Source organism: Microtus oregoni, unplaced genomic scaffold (genome assembly GCF_018167655.1).
Source record: "Microtus oregoni isolate MIOR12 unplaced genomic scaffold, Mior012 000011F_ref0000422, whole genome shotgun sequence".
In the NCBI taxonomy this organism is placed as follows: Eukaryota; Metazoa; Chordata; class Mammalia; order Rodentia; family Cricetidae; genus Microtus; species Microtus oregoni.
Window position 1 is genome coordinate 28349261 of NW_024543070.1, and position 17138 is coordinate 28366398.

A 17138-nucleotide genomic window follows, 5' to 3' on the forward strand; every position below is an offset into this window, starting at 1 on the left:
TCAATTTCCCATACTCCTTGAAGGGTATCCCTCTGAAAGAAGGCTCTCCCTACTGCATGGCCTATTCTCCCTCTCTCTCACCTTTCCTTCCTTCCTTTTTTCCTTCCTTCCTTCCTTCCTTCCTTTCCTTCCTTCCTTCCTTTCCTTCCTTCTCTTCCTTTCTTTCTTTCCTTCCTTCCTCCCTCTCTCCCTCCTTCCCTCCCTCCCCCTTCCTTCCTTCCTTCCTTCCTTCCTTCCTTCCTTCCTTCCTTTCATGTGTGTATGATATATATGTGTATAGGTATGCAAGCCCATACAGTTTTAAGGTCAATGTAATCTCTCTCTCTCTCTCTCTCTCTCTCTCTCTCTCTCTCTCTCTCTCTCTGTGTGTGTGTGTGTGTGTGTGTGTGTGTGTGTGTGTGTATTCAAAGTACTCACACTGAACCTAGGGCCTCATTCAGGTGAGACTAGCTCTCTACCACTAAGCTATACCACCAATCCTAGATGTCCCATCTTTTCCTGGCTCTTCTATGAAGGCTCATTTTCTTCGTAGTAGTTATGACAATGGAAACTATATTTGGTGATTCCTTTTTCTGTACATACATATGTAAGCCATAGGAATCTAAGGACTGGGTGTGATTCCAGCAATGCTGCATTAGCATGTCCAAGCACAAGGCAAACACACGGCTGCTATATGCAAACCATGGGTCTTTAGGACTAGTGTCCCCTGTACACAGCATGTCCAAAAGCAAGCCAGAAGCACAGGAGCCTCTATTATAAGACAACACTTAGTTACTTCTCATTGCTGGGCGTGGAGGGAATGGTGGGGAAAGCGGAAGTGTACAGTACTAAAGAACTGGGAAATAACAACACACAAACTGTATTCATTTAAACACTGCTTGGCCCTTTAGCTCTAGCCCTTACTGGCTAATTCTGATATCCCCATCAACCCATCTCTAATAAACTGTGTAGCACCGGTCTTACCAGGAAAGATTCAGCATGTCTGACCTGGTGTCTTGCTACATCGTGTCTGCCAGGGAGAGGGGAGCATGGCCTCTGAGCTCACTTCCTCTTCCTCCCAAAATTCTGTTCTGTTTACTCCTCCCACCTATGTTTTAACCTATGAGGCCAAGCAGTTTCTTTATTACTTAACCAATGACCTTCCTCCATCATTTCCCCTTTTTCTGTTTAAACAAAAAGGAAAGGCTTTAACTTTAACATAGCAAAATTCTGTTGTGGGAGCTGCTGGCCTGCTTTTCGTCCCGCCCAGCTCCCACACGGCTAGCTTTACACCAGAAATAACAACACACAAACTGTATTCATTTAAACACTGCTTGGCCCATTAGCTCTAGCCCTTACTGGCTAATTCTGATATCCCCATCAACCCATCTCTAGTAAACTTTGTAGGAAGGAAAGGGAGGAAAACTATGCACTGTCCACAGGAAGAAAACAGGAAGAGAGGTTTCAAGCAGTCCATGTACTTGTTATTTGGCAAAGGTATAGGAAGAGGACAGTGAGCTGGTTGTTTGATGGGAAAGCACAACTTGTGGCTAACGATCACCTAGCAGGAAGGACATGGAACGGGCAGAAAGGAGTACTGTTGGAGTGGGAAGCCCTGAAGACAGAAGACGAAGAACACAGGGCAGCATGAAATGCTCCCAGCAAGCACACACTTGGAAAGTCACATGAACACTGGGTTCTCTGGGCTACAGTCCTACTTAAAACTGTCTCCATGTCTTCAACAAAGTGAGCATCTTCACTGCATAGTTTTTTAATATACTTATTTATTATGTATACAATATTCTGTCTATGAGTATGCCTGAAGGCCAGAAGAGGGCGCCAGACCTCATTATAGATGGTTATGAGCCACCATGTGGTTGCTGAAAATTGAACTCAGGACCTTTGGAAGAGCAGGCAAGGCTCTTAACCACTGAGCCATCTCTCCAGCGCCCTCACTGCAAGGTTTTCCAGGTCCAACATGTTTAGTTTTAGACCACAGGAGTTAAGTGAGTCCTGGTTTAGAAGACTAGGGATAAATGTGTAAGTCTTAAGTGCCAAAAGCTGAAATAGAGGGACAAGAGTATATATCCACAATATGTTCAATGTGAACAACTCAGGGGCTTTATATGGGACAAATGTAATTTTCTTTGGTCTTGGAATATAAAAAGAATCACATAAGGAGAGAGGAGAGAAGATACATTGAGTTTAAAAGAGGAGTCCCTGAGCCGGGCGATGGTGGCACACGCCTTTAATCCCAGCACTCAGGAGGCAGAGGCAGGCGGATCTCTGTGAGTTCGAGACCAGCCTGGTCTACAAGAGCTAGTGCCAGGACAGGCACCAAAGCCACAGAGAAACCCTGTCTCGAAAAACCAAAAAAAAAAAAAAAGAGCCCCTGGACATCCTGGTTTGTTCTTTGAACAATTTCCTTGGGACTGAACTACAGTAAGGATGTGCATACAAATAGCAACACGGTTGGAAGATCCGTGCAGAATTCAGATGGGAGAAGAGCTCCCACCTGCAAACTTAATCACACAGGACCTGCCACTCGCCAGTAAGGGGGCAGTCAAGGTTTCCAAGAAGGAAAAGCTACCCACTCAGAGCTGTAGTTCATAAAGGAAAGGACATAGCCTACTGCAGTATCCAATTCCCGGCATGATTTAGTTCTTGAACTTGAGCAGTAATGGTGACGAGCCAGACCCCACACATGTGCAAGAACAAAAATCCCTAGTATCTGCTGAAGACAGGCATTATTGAGTAGTTCAGGGACTGGTGAAGAACCCCAGGACTCTAGAGCACACAGTCACTATGTGATTTCACCAGACCCTACATAAACATACTCCACCAATGGAACCTGCTTTCCTCCTCTTGTGCACTCTGGATGGAATGCAGTGGATTAATTAGGACCACATTTTGCTTTCCAGAGACTCTTATTGCTTGTAATGAGATTGCTATCAAGACCTAGTGGCATGCAGGCAGGAATCCCACAGCACAAAGAGCAGACAGCTTCTATAACTTCTATAACTTTCACTACATGTGGCCATTGACTTCTTTTTGTCAGGGTGACATGAGGTGTCATCATGAAGAAAGCTAATCGATCCTCTTTACACTACACTCCATGCTATTTGGAGTTTTCCTCAGCAATGTTTAGTTTAGTGGGGTTTTTTTCTTTATCTAAGTTGATCAATCAATCTAATTTTTTAAAATGCTCCATTGGAGAGTAGAAATCTCAACTCCACTGACACAATTAAAAACAACAACAAAAAATTCTAAGCAGATCAAGTGATAGAACACAGCCAGCAAGTATTTGGGACCCAGACAATCCCAGAGATCACATTTCTGTTAGATGCTGAGACTTGAAACCCCAGGCAAGGAGGACATTGAGACACATGTTGATACTAGCAAGGTCAGCACAAGAAATCATCTTAAAGAAGATGGGGAGGGAAGACACCAGTAATGGAGACCACACAGAACAGATGTCCATCTGGAGAAGGCCAGTAGGGTGAGGAAGACACCAGTGCCAGCAAGTTACACAGAGGACAAAAGACACAAGCATACCTAACAGGAGAACACAGGGAGAGCAGCAACTAGCACTGAAGGACGTACATGAAAGTAGAGATGGCCACAAGGACAGGAGGTCACTGTACAGCTGGAGCAGATGGGTTTTCAAGAGGGTCAGTGGAAGCGAGAGTTCATTTAGGGGCTTGAGCTGGAAGCAGAAGCAACTGCTTAGGCCAGCTTCCTGGTCCCCGTATCCCCAAATATCATTGTCCCCTTTATTTCAACGCTGCCAATCACCACTCCAAGCTTTCAAAACAATGCTGTATAGTCGTGTTTCAGTTACAAACACTGGCAGAAAGGGGAGCCCCTGATAGCCTAGAGTGACTGTTTCCAGAAGATGGGAGTCATTCCTCAGAAAGGGGTCTGGACACATCAATGCATCAACAAACCTGCCGTCCTTCCTATTGGTTAAGACAAATATGGTATTGGAACAAGGAGAAAAACATAAGATTCTTCCTCTGCCAGAGTAATTTCCAGGCAGGTAAAGTATTTAGATGTGAAAAATGTAGAGACAGCAATGTTACAAGGAACCACAGAGAAACCGCTTTCTTCAATAGAAACACAAAACACAGAAGACAGGAAGAATTGATGTCTATTACATTTATCTGGTAAGGTTGAAATGTGTCTACCTGTTCAACTGTCAACTTGACCGAATCTAGAATCCTAGGAGATAAACATACGGGCATGTCTGTGATGGAGTTTCTATGTTCATTTAATAAACATGAGGAGACCTACCCTAAGTGTGGAAGTAAGCATCCCATTGGCTGGAGTCCTAGATTGGAAAAAAAAGGAGAAAATGAGCAGGTTACCTGCATTCACCACTCTCTGCTTCTTGATTACAGAAGCAGCATGGCTAGCTGCCTCTTGTATATGCAACCAGACTTCCTTATAATGATGGACCGTCTTCTCCAATGGGGGAACCATAGTAAATACTTCCTCAAACTAATACAACATCAACAACTTCATAAATAGAATTTAAAGGATCTCACTGTCGCTTATGAAGTGCTTCTGCAACTCATCATGTAAAGAGCATGAGGACAATGAGCCAAAAGTAGAAAAGGAAAGAGAAAACATTCAACACAATGCAAGTGAGAAAAGTGCAAGTCACAGATTTACTTATGTACAACTACACAGTCAGAGGGTTACCTCTTGACAAAGAGATGGAAAACTAGGCTCTCACCACTATATTGAAAACCGAAATTGATATAGTCTTTATGGATCACAGTGCCAAAAAAGTCATCAAAATTTAAAAACTATCACTTTTTTTTTGATACAGGATCTCATGTAGCCCAAGATGGCCTACAATTCACTATGTAGCTAAGGATGATCTTTAATTCAAAATCCTCCTGCCTCTGCCTCCTGAAGTGCTGAGCATACAGCACTATTTTGATTTACCAAACCCATTTGTGGGGAGTATATTAGGATCCGTCAGATAATGGCATATGTGCAACATGACATGTTCTAGGAACCACCCTCACTACCTTACATATATCAGCAACAGACTGGGTGCATTACTATGGATGGGCTGGGATGAAGCAGCACACAGAGAAAAACAGCGAGGCAAGCTGTTAAAAAGAGTGCTTCAGCTCCAAGCACTGCTATGGAAAGAGAACCAAGACAGCATCACCAAGAGAAAAAGGAAGACAAGGGAAAGCTTGGGTTAATATCTGTCTAAATGATCTAGAACGCTGGTGTCATTATAATAGATGTGTGCTGGTCCCAGAGGTATACACATTGAGTCACTAGGATTGTCCCTTTTCAAAAACAGGAGGCAGTGCCACCACCACATCCTCCCTCCCTGTATACAACTTAACATTTTATACATTGTAAAGTCCATAGGAATTTTAAATAGCTTCTCTTGTGTTATATTCTCGTAGCTCCACTTCTGAGATCATATATTCAAGAGTTATCTAAAAAGATATCTGCATGCCCATGCTCATCAGGGCATTGCAGACAGCAGTAGTATATGAGTACAAGTCATATGTTCAGCAAAAGAGCAGTGGGTGAGGAAGTGCCATATGAAAACTTAATGGGAAAAGCATTTAAAAAGAAGACATATTGCTATCTATAATATACATAGGTGGAGTTTGTACTAAGTTTATTAAGTCATCCATAAAGACAACATACAAAATACCACACGGCTCTTCTATCTATCTATCTATCTATCTATCTATCTATCTATCTATCATCTATCTATCTTCTATCTATTTATCTATCTGTCATGCAATACTAGAGATTGAATCTAGGGCCTCTCACATGGTAGGTAAGCATTTTATTACTGAGCTATGTCCCCAAGCCTGCATAATCCCTCTGGTATGAGACATCTAAGACATCACAGATGTAGATAAAGACTAGAACAGGGGTTACAAGTACGGGGGAGAGGAGGATGGGAAATTACTGCTGAATGGGTGTACAGTGACAGCTATACAGATAAGTAAGAGACACACTATAACAGCTAAGATGCTACTACTTGGCAGGGTGGCTCTCACGTGGTCACCACAATGTACCACATCCCATGTACCTTACTACCCCTTCTAACTGCCTAGTGGATGCCATTACTGGTTTATCTTCCCCCAGGAAGAGGAAAAAGCTCGGCAGGGACAACCCTAGAAGCCAGGCCATTCTGAGCAAGGTTTCTGAACACTGTGCTAGAAGGCAGATAGGCAACTCCTGCTTATGGTAAGCAATCAGCGGCGGTAGCTCTAGCAGGAAGACAGAATTAGTGCTAACCGTACACAAGGAGCCTGGGGTTCATCTCAGCCATGTCCATAGGAAGTCCCTCCTAAAATCTGGTCCAGGATCCTCCAAGGTCCTCCTCCTAGGCAGTTCTGCCCAGGCCTCACTAAAAGTGAACTCTCTAGTCTAAGCACAAGGACTGATTGTCTTAAGTTACCTTTAGCCCATTGTGTCCACTCACTCAGCTGGCTCAGTCTAATTGCTACCCAGGTGCCTTCTACCGCCCGCAAGGAGGGAATGGGCATGTGTTCTGCCTCTCTCCAGGCCGATGGCCCCAAACTTCCCTGTGCTGTAGTTAGCGCTCATTTGTCTCCTTGGAATACTTGAGACGAATGGTTCAAATATTCCTTTAATTTTGTTGTCTTTCAGAAAGAAAATATTTAGACCTTCTCTGCTCAAAAAGCACATTTTCCAAATTGGGGCTTTTTCAAAGTCTGATTTCATTACACACTTGCGTCCTAAAGCCTTGAGGATATTGTAAACAGTTCCAGCTTTCTCGTTTTGTTTTGGCACAATCTAAATTCCAATTTCATGAAAATTAGTGCTGTGCTCTCTGTTTCTAGAAGACTGCTTTAAACGACTCTGTCACTGAATGAGAAATGGATTTACCTGAATATCCTTGTATTGGTTTGATTGTATAAAGTTTTCATCAGAATTTCTTTCTGGGGTCAATATATTTGTGATGGCTAATCTTGGTTGTCAAATTGACTAGATCTGGAACTAACTAAAATATAAGCATGTGGGCACACCTGTGAGGAATTTTTTTAGAGTGGACTGTGAGGTGTGAAGATGTACCCTAAATCCAGACGATTCAAAGTGGGAAAATGCACCCTAAATCCAGATCATGAGATCAGAAAAGCCATTGTAATTCGGCCATAGTTGGTGGCCATCAACATAAAAGGACATGGCAGAAGATTTTTCTTTTGTCTGCTTGCCCTCTCTCTTGTTGGCAAGTTCACCTATCCTGCTGCTAAGGCATTACTTTACTAGCATTAGCATCTATTTCTTTTAGATGTCCGCACAGACTGGAAACAAGTCTCACGGATAATTACTAGACTCCTAGCCTTCTAGTCAGGAGACAGCTTTTGTCCCACTAACCAGACCACAACCTGTCACTCATGCCCATAAAACTCTTTTTAGTATATAAATTTATTCTATCAGTTGTGTTCCTCTAGAACCCTGATTAATACAAAGTAATGCCAAGTTTTATTGACATCCAACACATTAACATGCCTAAACAAGCCTGAGGAATGGAAAACTAAGCTCATGATGATGGCTATTTTTTCCTACGACTTTGAAAATCCAATCTCATTTCCAAATCAAGACTATGAGAGTTCTAAAGTTACAGACTTGTGCAGGGTTCAGGCATTACGTTTACTAGTTGAGGTGTGGAGGTGATTGCTAACAAAAGGTACACATCTCTCCTTGCAAAACCATGCCTATTGTTCATAAGAAGTATCCTGAGATGCTTCTTTTCACTCTAAGCATATATTTGAGTAATGAATCTTAAAAATTATATTGAGTATGTATCTCAGTAAAAATAGCTATATGTCTCAATAGAGCAAAAAATAGTGATAGATGTTCAATTGCATTATAAATAATATACAAAGAATTCAGCTTTCAAGCAATAAACTTCATAAAATGTCCATTATTGTGAGTGCAATTGATGCAATACACTCAGGCAACAGCAGAAAAATGTGACTTGTGATCCAGGGCTCTACTGCATCCATCTGCCTTCTGTCTGTCTGTCTGTCTAGTTATCTAGCATCTATTTACATTTATCTACCTATTATCTAACTACCTGCCTATAATCCATCCATCCATTCATCCTACATTCCTACTATATACCCACCTACCTGTCATCTACCTATATATCTATTTCTACCTACCTATCTGCCTATCAGTTATCATCTTTTGATTATATTTACATCTATATAACATTCACCTGTCTTTCCATTTATCTATCATTTATCTTCTATAGCATATGAGTCTATCAATCTATCTGTCATCTATTTCTCTATCATTACAGGCACAAAATAACAAGCTAGCAAGGTTAGAACAAGTAGTAATCAGGTTCACTGGATTCCTGGCACAATGAAACTGAGCTTTTGTCATTTCATGGTATCATCACACAATTTTCAAATCCTCATAGGAAGGACGTCCAGAAAGGATATGCAAATATAAAGAAAAGAATAAGCTCTAGAAAGCTAGTCTAGCCAGTGGACAGTGGCCAAGGTGACCAAATTCCTATGGCAATAGCATGCCATGAAAGAGAACAGGAGCCTAGAAAGTGGAATGGGTTAATTTAAGATGTAAGAGTTAGTTAATAAGAAGCCTAAGCTATTGATTAAGGAGTGTTGCAATTGAAACAGTTTCTGTGTGATTATTTGGGTCTGGGTGAATGGAATGAATGAGCAGCCAAGGGGCAGCACATGCTTTTACATCTGCATATATAGTACATGTGACCACACCCAAAGTGGGCCAGTATCTTAAAGGTTATTGGCTGAAGGAGTTCCCACAGCAATGAGCGTTGATTCACTGGATTCTTTAGCCAGTGTTTACCCTGCTTCTACCATGGATAGACCCGGGTACTATGGAGGACATAATGGCAGAACCTGGTTTAGTCCAAAAGGACTGGTTACCTAGTAGGGTAGTTTGAAAGAAAATGACCCTCAAAGGAGGTGGCACTGTTAGGAGGTGTGGCCTTGTTGGAATAGGTCTGGCCTTATTAGAGGAAGTATGTCACCGTGGAGGCAGACTTTGAGGTCTCATGTATGCTCAAGCAACACCCAGTGAGATAGACCACTTTCTGTCACCTGCCAGTCAAGACGTTAGAACCCTCAGCTCCTTCTCCAGTATGTCTGCCTGCATGCTACCTCGCTTCCCACCATAATAAGGGACTAAAGCTCTGAAATGTGAGCAAGCCAGTAAGCCCCAACCCTCTATGACCTCTGCATCAGCTCCTGTCTCCAGAATACTGCCCTGTTTGAATTCCTGTCCTGACTTACTTCAGTGATGAACAGTAATGTGGAAGTATAGGCTAAATAAACCCTTTTCTACCCAGCTTGCTTTTTTGGTCATTGTGTTTCATCCAGCAATAGAAACCCTAAGCCATCTAGCAGATACGAGACTTGTAATGCCAGGCATACTCCAACATTCCTCACTGTGCATCCTAACCTTGTATCTGGTATGACAAGGATCATCTCCATGGTAACAACACCAAGTGACCTCACCTAATCCTAAGGGGACTGGCCTATGCTAAAGACAGTATCCTTAACTGACTTCCCTATTACCAAGTCCTGACTTTGCTTAAGAATCTTGAATTCAGGGTCTCTGTTGGCTGTGAAATCTGAGAGTTTAACATGGGTTCATTAGTTTTGTGTGCCAGGGGTATCTGATCCTTACTCTATTGGTGGAGGAATGCATGCATTTATTTTGCATGACACTGTGATACAAGGTTGTCACCTATAAAATTCATATATAAGAAAAAGAATCAAGTTACAACACACCCACACATGCTCACATCTCTCTCTCTCTCTCTCTCTCTCTCTCTCTCTCTCTCTCTCTCTCTCTCTCTCCACACACACACACACACACACACACACACACACACACACACACCTCTTAATCTATTAAATAAGTTTACAATTTTGCGTTGGGTTATATTCATGAGGCTTGAGTTGGATACCCCTGATAGGCCAACTCCACTGGACACCTCTTCTCCCTGTAACAATAAGATTCTGTTTGTTCCACACCCCAGTCAAACTTTGTGTGGTGGTTTGAAAGAAAACAGCCCCCAAAGGGAATGGCACCATTGGGAGGTGTGGTCTTGCTGGGGAAAGCATGTCACTGTGCAGGCAGGCTTTAAGGTCTCTTTTGCTCAAGCTTCCTTCAGGGTAACAGTCAGTTGACTTCCTGTTGCCTGCAAGATGCAGAGCTCTCAGTTTCATCACCACGTCTGCCTGCATGCCACCATGCTCCCTGTCATGATGATAATGAACTGAACCTCTGAAACTGTAAGTAAGCCACCCCAATTAAATGTTTTCTTTATAAGAGTTGCCATGGTCATGGTGTCTCTTCACAGCAATAAGTACCTTAACTAAGACACCTAGCTCCAGAGATGTTTAGTAAAACACTTCCACATATGTAAAAGAGAATATGAATGTGAAATACTGGTCCTATTTAAAAACAATGGTTGAGGCAAGTGATCTCTGTAGTCACCCATGTTTAGATTCCCAGTGATATGCCCCCATCCTTTCCCTACCCTCTCTGCTGGCTGCAAACAATGGCTTCTTGCAGTATTCCTGTGTGGTCAATATTCTTTCCTCACCAAAATCCCCCTTTAAGGGAAAGGGTTGGTACAATCAGCATTTCACCCTCAGGGGGTGAGTAGTATCCTAGAGAGTGAGCTGGAAATCTAAAGGCCTTCTCGTCTCCAACTCCTGCACTCTTGCCATTAAGGGTAACTGCTTTTAATTGCTCTAAAATTACAGGTCTTACCTTTCCCTTGTAAACACATCCTTGCAAAACCACTGGCTTCCAGGAGTAATAATCAGCAAGGAGTTCTGGTGGTCTAATGCACTTGCCAAGTTACATTCCTTCCACGCACCCATACAATTCTATTCTCCTTGGGTAGGTCTTAGACTAATTGCATAGCACCTCGGTGGGCCCACTTCCTTCTGATCTACATAGATTTACTCATTTGAAGATAAAACATTGTCTCTCAGACAAATTTCAGAGCTCATGTAATAGTCAGAATAATCTTTAAAGGGCAAATCAAGACATTAATACTTACATATGTTTATACTTTTTGTTTTTATTTTTTATGTGCATGAGTGTTTTGTCTGTGTGCATACATGTGTACCACATGCAAGCTTGGTGCCCACAGAGGACAGAGGACGGTGTTGGATCCCCTGGGCCTAGTATTACAGACAATTGTGAGTCACCATTTGGATGCTGGGAATCAAACCAGGTCTTCTGGAAGAGAAGCCAGTGATCTCAATGGCTGAGCCATCTCTCCAGCCCCAGAAGAAATGTTTATAATATCTATGGGAAGTATATGGGAGCTAGCATAATAATAAGAACAAATCATCTTCTCAAATGAAATACTTGCTTAGTAAGTAGTGCGACTGTCAGAAAAACTGATCTTCTAAAGAAAAATTCTTCATAATATACCTTTTACTTACGTTTTTTAGACCTTTCTTTGTTTTCCTTTGTTTTTATATTTTATTATTTATTCATTTGTTTTGGGGTTTTTGTTTGTTTGTTTTGAGAGAGGGTGGCTTCTCTGTGTAACCCTGGTTATCTTGGAACTTGCTCTATAGAGTAGGCTAGCTGCAAACAGAGATCAGGTGCTTCTGCCTCCAGAGTGCTGGGTCACAGGTGTGCAACACCACTCCTGGCTCTTTATTTTGTGATAGGGTTTCACGTAGCCCAGGCTGTCATCAAATTCACTATATAGCTGAGCATGACTTTGAACTCTGGGTTTCTCCTGCACTAACCTACCAAGTGCTAGGATTACAGGCAGACATGAGCACCACTGGCCTCCTCTGACTGCTCAGGGTAATTGATTTTCACCATGCCCCAGACTCACCTGGCTTCCTGTGGGGATGAGAAGGATGATGCAGATGATGGGGACACACTTGGTCCAGATGAGGGTCCAGCGGAGTGGAAAGAGTTGTTGCTGAAGTTGCTGTATCTAAAAGCACAGAGGTTTAGATTGGAGACAAAAAAAAGACAAAAGAAGTGATTTTTTTTCTAAATATAAGATTTAGAAAACCATCTAGCTTTTTGCAAGAAAAATATTTCTGAAGATTCTACTGCAAAGCATGATTATTTAAAGGTACAGAGACTTACTAAGTATTGAATTTTGATGAGTCTTCATTAAAAATGTTCCCCAAACTCCAAAACCCACAGGGTAGGAAGATTCATAACAAAGGGTTTCAGAAGAACCAGCATGTCTCCTATTACTTTATAAATGCACATTAAAATTAATTGTGGACATAAATCAAGAACTCGAACTGTGTTCATCTGTACTATGGTAATCTTTCTCTCTACTTATGATGACACAATTATAATACCATCGAAGACCTGTGGAAATGTTTGCCTGACTAAAGAAACAGCTTATTATTGTACATTCTGCTGCAGGTCGTTTCGAATCTATCATGTTCCTCTCCTTTCACCCCATGGCCAGTCTGTCGCCAGGCCTTCTGGACTAGCCTACGCTAAGAGATGAAGGCATCCAGACTTCATCCAACACTTATCCCAACTGAAACCTGCAGTGGTTACAATAAAATGAACTTTGATCTTCTCCCAGCCATCTCTATTTAACAGACATCAAGATTTGTAGAATCCGGGAGCTTCCTGTGTGCAGAAATATCCTTCAGCAGTTTCTTCTGTGTAGGTGTCATCACTGAGGGTGGCTCCCAGGAAACAGATCACCACCTGAAGCCTCATATAGAGCTGGCATTCACGTAAGGCAGCATCTACCCCTACATGTCACAGGTGAGGCCAACTCATTTCTTAAACTGTTTAGGGACACTGCATTAGGATGTGTGGGACCCCGAGGGTCACCGTGATGAACATTCACAAAGGTCTTGGACATGAGAAGTGCAGGCTGAACTCCCGTCAGCAGATACTTGTGAGAAGCGACTGGACTTTAGAGATTTCCCACAAGATATTAGCACCAGAAAAACCACTTTAGCATTTCTAACATTTACATGAAAAAATAACACATAGGAAAATGCTCAATGGTGCATTATTTAGCTCATGGTGATAGCTCAACCAGGTATGAGATAGAACAGTCAAGGAAGCATGGCTTCTTATTCGTTGACATATCATTGATTCTGCAACCATAAAAGCTGACCAATTTTGTAACTGGCATCATGGGAAATGTTGATAAATGGGCTAGATGGAAACACCAAGACACAGTTGCGTCACATTGTGTAAAAATACTCTAAAACGTAAAAATAAATTTTAAAAAGTATGTTCATTCGCTATCTACTTCTAAAAAGTGGGAGATGGGTACAAAATTTCAAGTTTTAATAATAAATTGCGACAACAGAAAATATTCATATCCCCCCACTCTAATTCTAGGTTCCTAACTCTGGCAGCTTGGCCATCGCTTCATCAATCTGTGTGTTCACATGTCAGGTGTGTACGCAGAAATGCACCTTCTCCACTAAGACTCAGACCACAAGGCTGGCCAGTGTCCTTTTCTGTTACTAAGTCACCTTCATGGTCCTTGGTTCTGAGGACTTGATCCCCTTTCTCCAACCCTTCTCAGGTCACACTGAGATGGAACATGGGGCTTTATAGATGAATACTCTAACACAGAGCTGTATTTTCTGTTTTTCATTTCTTATTCTGAGACAAGATCTTCATATGTTTCCAAGGCTGACCTTGAACTCATATAGAGCCCAAACTGGCCTTGAACCTGTGATTCTCTGGAATAGCTGCGGTTGCAGGATTTTCTTTTTTCTTTAAAAATTATTATTCCCTATGTCTAATATGTTAATTCATTCTCCAGATCAGCACTGGATTAATTTTTCAGAGGGAGTCACAAACCACAAGCTATGGAGAAGGCAGAGAAGCAAAGAATGAAGTTAAAGACAGGGCATTAATTGATGCCCCAGAAAGGGATGCAGAAAAGGATGACGAGAACTGAGTAGAGCGGGTGCTGCCACAACACAGGCGCCCAGCTTGGCTGTCCCAGCTGCCTGGACACTGGCTTGCTACTCATGCCACTGAAACTCACCCTCAAACTGCTTGTGGACATCCTGCTGAATGTTTTCATGGGATCATGTTGCTGAAATTCTGTTTAAATGATGTTATGGAGATAGACCATGCACAGTGTGTTTTCCCCTCCTTTGGTTTTCCTAATGGCCAAGTAATTAATTCAAGTGCCTCAGAGCCTGCCCAATTTTGGCTTCTCAGTTTCAACCAAACTTACCAGATCATAATTCACTATTCAGCATTTTTGTGTGTGAGGAGGGAGGGTTCATTATAATGACTAACGGGTTGGTCTCTATTACAACCTATTCAATTGCAGGAAGCTACTGAGTAGCCAGATCTGTGGCTGTACAGACCCACAAAAATCACAACAACTGGACATCCATCAGAAAGCCAACCCCCACCGACAATACTGAGAGTCTTCTCAGATGAAGAACCGGCTTCACTTAGTTAAACTACGGCAGTCTTCACTCAGCAGCGTGTGACTGGGTTTTACAACACTCAAACACAGACAACTGAGTAATTTACAGGTTCCTGTTATTCTCATTCCCAAGGACTACATGCACTAACGAAGCTTGGAAGAACCAAGGACCCAGAAAAGAGCCTTCAGGTGCTGACATCACTCCCAGGAAGTACAGAATAGCCACAAAAGGCTAATCCCTTGCTGGGAAAGCTGAGGTTGCCAGTAATGTCTTCTAGGCCGACCCAGCTAGCTCGTAACATGCATACAGATACTCTCTAGGAGGATGGAAGGCTCATGCTGGACTCACTGGGCTAAAAACTGTGTGCAAGACACAACAATGTCAGGATTTGGGACTTGGGAAAGACCTATAGGGAACCCAGAGTACTGAGCAAGACGAACTAGGTCTTAAATGTGGCCTAAGTATGGCTTCTTCTTCAGCTGGCTCCACCCGAGCTGCTCTAAGGGCCCCCTTCTCCAGTTAGCCTCTCCTCCCACCATGGCCTCCCAATCTCAGAAAGGTGAAGAAACACCCTCCAGCAGGCTGAATCCATGTGTGCCTGGCAGCGGTGGTTTGAAAAAAAAATGGCCCCCAAAAGGAGTGGCACTATTAGGAGGTGTGACCTCGCTGGAGGAAGTGTGCCACTGTGGGGGTGGACGCTGAGGTCTTTTATGCTCAAATTATGCCCAATGTCACAGTTTACTTCCTGTTGTCTTTGGATCAAGATATAAAACTCTCATCTCCATCTCCAGCGTCATGTCTGCCTGCATGCCTCCATGACAAAACATGATGATAATGGACTGAACCTCTGAACTGTAAGACAGACCAGTTAAATGTTTTTCTTTATAAGAGTTGCCATGGCAGTTTGGATGCTCACCTTACTAGACCTGGATGGAGGTGGGTGGTCCTTGGACTTCCCACAGGGCAGGCAACCCTGATTGCTCTTTGGGCTGATGAGGGAGGGGGACTTGATTGGGCGAGGGGGAGGGAAATGGGAGGCGGTGGCGGGGAAGAGACAGAAATCTTTAATAAATAAATAAGAGTTGCCATGGTCATGCTGTCTCATCACAGCAATAGTAAGGCCTACCTAAGACACTGGAAAACCTTAAAGGTGCCAATGAAAGGGACATTTCAAGATTCTTTTATGTTTTATGTAACCGAGAGGGGTTAGCAGTCGCAAATTAATCTTTCAGTTATCAGATGGGAGGTCTGATTACCCTGGAAGACTGGCCATTTCATGGTGGGAAGAGCTGCCTCTTGGTTAAGTTTTATAAGGTTCTATTTTGAACAAAGTTAAAATTCTTGCCAGTCCCTACATCACAAGCTTTGGTAAACATTTCACCCTTGTTGACAAGACTCTGCCTGAAGACTGACATGGGTGTTTCAAGCCCAGGAGAACATGGAGCCACAGGGGGAAAACTTACAGAGGAGAACCTGACTCTGGGACAGGCCTCCTAGTACTGTAACTACCTCTCACTGCCTCACTGCACACAGGTTGACTCGGGCTAAGTTACTAAGTCTCTCAGCCTCAGGTTCTTTACCTGACATAGTGATATAGTGATATAACCTGTGTCTTTCTTTCTTTTCTTTTCCTTTTTTTTTTGGCTTTTAAAAACAGGGTTTCTCTGTAGTTTTGGAGCCTGTCCTGGAACTAGCTCTTGTAGACCAGGCTGGCTTCAAACTCACAGAGATCTGCCTGCCTCTGCCTCCTGAGTGCTGGGATTAAAGGCGTGTGCCACCACCGCACAGCTTACAATCTGTTTCTTAAGGATCAAGTGATACTTTGAAGTTCCAACTTCAGGGGAGATGGAGAGCCTGGCCCATAATAAATGCATAGCAAAGTTTGCTCTCTTATTATTATTCCAATATTCTAACATAACCAATGACTGTGGATACAGGCTGCAGAAATACAAGATTTTAGATATATATGTTAAAAGAAGTATATTATTATAATGGATTTTACCTGCCTAGTTAAGCACTTCAAAGGTAATTATTTGGAGCTAGTGAGATGATTCAATGGGTGAAGACCCTTGCTGCCAAACCTGATGACCTGAGTCTGTTCTCCAGGACTCACAGGAAGGAGAGAACCGATGTTCACAACCTGCCTTTTGACCCTCCACACATGCCCCACCCAACAAATAAATGCAATAAAAGAAATTTTAAAAATAGAATATACAGCCATTAGAAAAATGAAAATGTGTACAAGGATCACCCACTCTGCACGTGAGCAGCACACCTGCCTGAAGCAGCAGTAAAGGCAGTGAGGTGCATGGGAGCAAGCCACAGTTACACTTCCCCTGTGCAGTCTGGCTCTGCACACCTCCCTTCAACCTACCACCACGACCATTTCTTAGTCCAATACTGGAGGGTTCATAAGTACATAATACGAGCATCTTAAGTATCCGGAAGTGGGTACAATCTACAATTCTATAGCATTAGAAGCCTTAGGAAACACAAACACATATGCCAGAAAACAAAGCAGGAAGCGACTGGAAAGATAAAGAACAGATGGGGAAAGACCAGAAGTCAGGTTTTGCAGCAGCAGTCAGCGGGAGGGCTTGAGGGACATGTGGGAGACAAGAGCGGCACTCTGGCCATGCTACAGAAAGAGGGTGCAACCCTCCCCTCACCTTGCAGCTCAGAAAGTTTGTGCTGAGTGTTGGGGTGGACACA

General features: G+C 42.8%; 1 protein-coding gene across 5 annotated transcripts in view; it reads right to left on the reverse strand.

Annotated features, from left to right (window-relative positions):
* Fhod3 (formin homology 2 domain containing 3) overlaps window positions 1-17138 on the reverse strand; it is a 412200-nt gene that overhangs the window by 84725 nt on the left and 310337 nt on the right. For all 5 annotated transcript variants that reach the window (XM_041660396.1, XM_041660395.1, XM_041660394.1 and 2 more), the window contains one exon: window positions 11867-11971. In XM_041660396.1, the coding sequence (XP_041516330.1) occupies window positions 11867-11971 (105 nt within the window). The remainder of the gene's footprint in view (window positions 1-11866; window positions 11972-17138) is intronic.